The following is a 5046-nucleotide window of genomic DNA, read 5'->3' as shown; positions in this document are numbered from 1 at the left end:
AGTATATAAGAAATGTCAAGTCCTTTGTACTCGAAACTTGCATTCTCCCAGTATGGTAATATATTGTACTACGTTGCAAGCCCATGGAGCAAATTTTTGATTAGTGCTTTTGTGAACAAGAAACAATTGACAAGTGGCTCTATCCCATCTCCCCCCTTCCCCCGTCGCGATATAACCTCCATGGTTGAAAACGACGTTAAACACCAAATAAAGAAAGATAGCCCGAGGTGCTGTATCATAGCCTGAGGTGCTGTATCAATAGCCTGTGGTGCTTTATCACAGCCTGCGGTGCTGTATCATAGCCGGAGGTGCTGTATCAATAGCCTGTGGTGCTGTTTCATCATGGCCCGAGGTGCTGTATCATAGCCTGAGGTGCTATATCATATTTCTGAGGTGCTATATCATAGCCTGAGGTGCTATATCATAGCCTGAGGTGCTGTATCATAGCATGTGGTGCTGTGTCATCATAACCTAAGGTGTTGTTATTTTATAGCCTGAGGTGCTGACTATCATCATTGCTTGAGGTGCAATATCATCATGGCCTTTCCGTCGCGATATAACCTTCGTGGTTGAAAACGACGTTTAACACCAAATAAAGAAAGAAAGATCATGGCCTTCGGTGCAGTATCATTGCATGCGGTGCAGAAACAACCTTCTAGCTACATCGGTTAAAAGGGACAGTAAAAAAAACCACTAATCACATGGAGTCTGTACGCGTTTGATAGGCACCTGTGTTGTCTGTAGAAGTGTCACTATGTCTGTGTGAACATGTGCCTTTTGTTGTAGAATCTTTACAAGTTTCTACCTTTATGGCCTACATTTTCACTATTTTGATCTTCTTCTTCTTGGCGTTCGCACATCATTTGCGTAAGTGCGTGTACCCGTGGTTTGTTAGAATGCGCCGTGCGGCCCGGGTCCTCCGTCTTCAGCATTTGGGGTTTTCTGTCGGGGTTACCTCACCCTTAGCTCATGGCCCGTACGTCCTACCCTGAGAGCACAGGGGGGAGGATTTTCCGGGATCCCACCCGGAGCCAGTTTGGTCCGCGGCCGCAAGCGGCTGATCTCCATATCTGAAGACCGTTCCCCTATCCGCCACCCGGGGACGCGCTGGGTTGGGGGTGGTCGCCCCACTGAAAATCCCACACTGGGTTAAGAAAGATCAGCCTGTCCCAGACTATTTTGATGAAAGGTCAAAGCTTCCGCTTAAACGCGTCCCAACCGATCCGGCCTCTCCCATGATGCACCGCAAAAAAGGGGCGGAGCCTAACTAAATATAGCGAGAACGCATGCTACGCATGCTGTAAACAATCCCATGCTGTGTTAGTCAAAGCCGAATGGAAAGCGTGTACTGCCTACCTTTACTGCTGAAGAATTGCTGATGCGTAATCGTGCCACAGCATCGTCCAGAAATCAAAACACTTTCTTTTTAAGTTCCGCCTGGCACTGACACGGCGTGGATTCCTGGCATCCTGAATTTCACGAAGAGAGGTCACTATTCTGGAGTTGATGTTCTCATTCCAGTCTAGTATTGACATGTGCGTTCTCAGCGTGTAACTCTCGAGTGAAAGGCTGCCGTCTGTTCGTTTGTCATGGTACTGGAGCATGGTGTTGTTGAATGATTCAACGAAGTAGGTGTCCATGCAGTGAATGTAATCTAAAGGGTTCTTGAAAATGACTGTTCGTTCTAAAGCTTGTCGTAAAAGAAGTTCTGCCTTTGGGTCTGTGATTGGAAGTTTTGAAGGTTCGTACTGTGGGTCTGTTTTGCATCTTGACGTGGTGTGGCAGTCGTGGTGATTACCTTTGTAGTGTTGAATAATATTGATGATCATGGCTTGAAGTTTGGTAGGGTCGTCTTCACAGTTCTTCATGCTCCAGTACATGTGTGTCTTGATGCTGGCAGCCTTGTCACTCAGTTCTGGATGCCAGGTTTTTCCTTCTTGGTATCGTGGCCCAGTGCATACTGTTCGGACCTCTTTGGCGACGTTTTTGGCAGCGTGCCAAGTGTCATTAGTTGAGGTCGTGTCTGGCCGGTTGTCCCTCACCCACTTGTTCACGGTGGCGTTCCTGTCGTGACAGTGGACTCGTATGTGGACCGATCCATCCTCCTGCCCGTCCAGATAGTCGTAGACACGCTTAGTGCCAATCAGTTCGTGTTTCTGGGCGCACGGCTCATCGGTCCTGCTCACAACGGACACGTGTAACACTTTGTGGCTCTGTGCGCCCAGACACACAATGTCAGAATATCTTGAGTTTTTTCTCGTTCCGTGTCTGGCATCCGTAAGGATACTGATGCCACCATCCTCATAAAGAACAAGTTCCTCGAGTAGGGCGTCGTACGTCGAGTCAGACACCTGTCTGGCGACACAATCCTTGTACACGCTAAAAACATTACTTACGTAGTCATCACCCAGTTTGCCAATGCCTGCTGCCTCAACAATTCTCTGGTACTGGTTCAGCTTTATCCCAGAAACAAAATACCCATGAATCATTTTGCAGTTGACAAGGTATTTAACACCCAGGTATGGCGAGCTAGGCCAGTCGATTTTGTGATCATTATCACATGCAAAGGTGAAAAGACCGACATGTCCAAGCATTTTCATATTTGTACGCACAAGACTACATCCACACTGAACAGAATGATGATACACACGTTCACAAAACTTATCCAGGGAACTCTGGGCACAAACAAACAGCTGTTCGTCACTAGAATCAACACCACTGACAAGGGAGAAAGAAGTGTCTGCAAAATGTCCAAGAACTGGAGCATCAGTTGGTGCAGGAGGATCAAGTTCAATGTTTTTATCGATGAAAAAACGCAGTATAGTGTCAACAAGTTGTTTGTTAGTAACAGTGTTTGGATTCCCTTCTCCTAAAAATGTCTTAATCTTTCGTACTTGTGAATGAATCAAATCAATTTCATCTTTCTCTCCACTGAACTGAATTTTGCCTTCTGCTTTTCTCTGTACACGACCAACATTTCTTCGCTTTACAGCTTCTTCTGAGTCTTTGTAATATTTTCTTTTTTGTACGTTTGTTATGTCTTCCATTCTTGGAATACAAAATCACAGTCTAGGTACAATGCAACTCTCAACCGTTTTGGAAAAAAGCAAACCAAATTCCACAAGTAAATACTTCAAAGCCCTTCTCCGTACAGGACTGATAGAACATTTAGATAAATGACTGATTTCTGTGATTAATTCAACTTTTGAAGAATCAGTGCCAACACTATCTTTTAGAATGTAAGTATGTCCAGCTAGCACACTGATAGAAACAGACACAACAGAATAATTGGTGGGAATTTTTAGCGCCTTGTTTTTGGGCGCAAAATCTGGTCGAGATGACCGCACTTTTTCAAACTACAAAAGTAGAAAGGAAACTGGGGCCACAAGGAGGGGGGGGGGGCTACAAGGGGTGGGGGTACGGGGACACTGAGGGGTGGGGGACATGGAGGGGGTGGGGAGGGGGGCGGACCACTGACTTACAGAAAGGTCTAGTCTCTGTATAGTGAGTACTTGTAGGGCACACACAACCGAGATAATTAGACGTATTCATATTTCTGAGAGTAAACCCTCGACCCCCACCCCCTCCCCATCACAGGATTCGGAAACTCAACTCATGTGTCTTGCTTTCTGCTCTTCCCCCCGTTTGCATAGACTTGAAAATGAGCCAGTCTGTTGCCAGGGGGTTTTCATTAGTACCAGCTCACAAATATATAGGATATGTTGCAAAGTCAACGATACAATTTCAACTTGACCAACCTGATTCACAAATGAGCCTGGTCTTCTGTAAAGGTGTGGTTCTGCTTCAGCAGCCCGCGCGGTGTGAGGCCCACTAGAGGGTAACATGCCAACACAATTTGTGGAACTAACTAGGTACCTAAATACAATGAAGTAGAATGAGACACCGTCGTTTTTATTCATCCCTGGGAGGTCCCCACCAGTAGGGCGCGAACCCTATCTACGTGATGACAGACTGCCCTAGTTTCCCACCAGTCAGTTTGTTTCAGTTTTCTACAGAACCATGGTTAGCGCCCTGTACTGTTCAGTCATTTGCAATTTGACGTGTTAGTGTGTAAATGATAATCAATGGAAAATAACTCATTTGATTTGACTCTTTTAGGCGTAACAGAAGAACAACAAACGTCTGTTGAGACACTTTTTCGTGATCGTGGATGGTTTTTGAATACGAGAAGGAGTGAAGTATCAGTTTCTTCTGGAGATAATATTGCCAGCATCAGTGTCGAGAGGGACTCAGATTCACCAGCACTGTGTTCTGTGTCGGGTCGCGGTGTTTGTCCAGGCCTCAGCGTTGGTAGCGAGGGCGGTGAAAGCCGAGGAATCGGAGGGGCACAGGTGTCAGTGCCAGTGCCAGCCGAAGGGGAGTGTCTGTTTTGTTTTTGTTTGCCGTGTGTTGCAACGTGCAAACAGAAGTGGCTAGGCAGTGGGCAGCCAGCAAACATTAGAAATTCGGCGATCAGAAAAAGACTGTATAAAAAATACTGGACAATGATGTCAACACGCAATGCATGGAGACATCCTCTCTACATTCAAAAAAAGACACGCACACTTAGCATTGACAATCCCTGCACAGTTAATATACAAAGAGAGATCATGCCGGAATGTATACTTGATTTAGTGAGGGGACTTTATCCAAATCCAAACGGAATTCCATACCAAGGACATCACTGGTGGTAAAGGTAAGCGACAGCTTCTTGTTTCAGCATGTGTAAAGCTTGCCATGTGCTGTGTTATTTTTAGAACACTGTTGTGAATCTGTCACGTCAAGACCAAGTTTTCCACGCCCCCTTTTCGAACGTATTTCTCAGTTCAAATCTTTATCAACAAATATAACATTTCAGACAACTTTTTAACCGTTTGTATCAACTTCTTAGCCTTTGTAGTCGGAATAGCTTTGCGTATGCAAAATTATTTGAGAGAAAGCGACCTAGTATGTGAAATATTCAAAAAAACATCAGAGCTACTTCTGCTCGTGGCTCAGGAACAATTTCAAATGGTCTCCATAACGGGAGGCACAGGCGCCTTATAT

At 45.5% G+C, this 5046-nt stretch overlaps 1 protein-coding gene across 1 annotated transcript; it reads right to left on the bottom strand.

Annotated features, from left to right (window-relative positions):
- Positions 1-1207: 1207 nt before the first annotated feature.
- LOC138972742 (uncharacterized) lies at positions 1208-3378 on the bottom strand. Its single transcript, XM_070345409.1, has one exon. It carries the CDS (start codon positions 3045-3047, stop codon positions 1359-1361), a length of 1689 nt encoding a protein of 562 aa, XP_070201510.1. The 5' UTR covers positions 3048-3378; the 3' UTR covers positions 1208-1358.
- Positions 3379-5046: the final 1668 nt, after the last annotated feature.

Source organism: Littorina saxatilis, linkage group LG8 (genome assembly GCF_037325665.1).
Source record: "Littorina saxatilis isolate snail1 linkage group LG8, US_GU_Lsax_2.0, whole genome shotgun sequence".
NCBI classification, from domain to species: domain Eukaryota; kingdom Metazoa; phylum Mollusca; class Gastropoda; order Littorinimorpha; family Littorinidae; genus Littorina; species Littorina saxatilis.
Note: the sequence above shows the minus strand (reverse complement) of the source record. Positions and strands in the feature narration are given on the sequence as shown.

Bases quoted from the DNA above. Each gene is read 5' to 3' on its own strand.
- LOC138972742 (XM_070345409.1), bottom strand. From the start codon at position 3,047: ATGGAAGACATAACAAACGTACAAAAAAGAAAATATTACAAAGACTCA.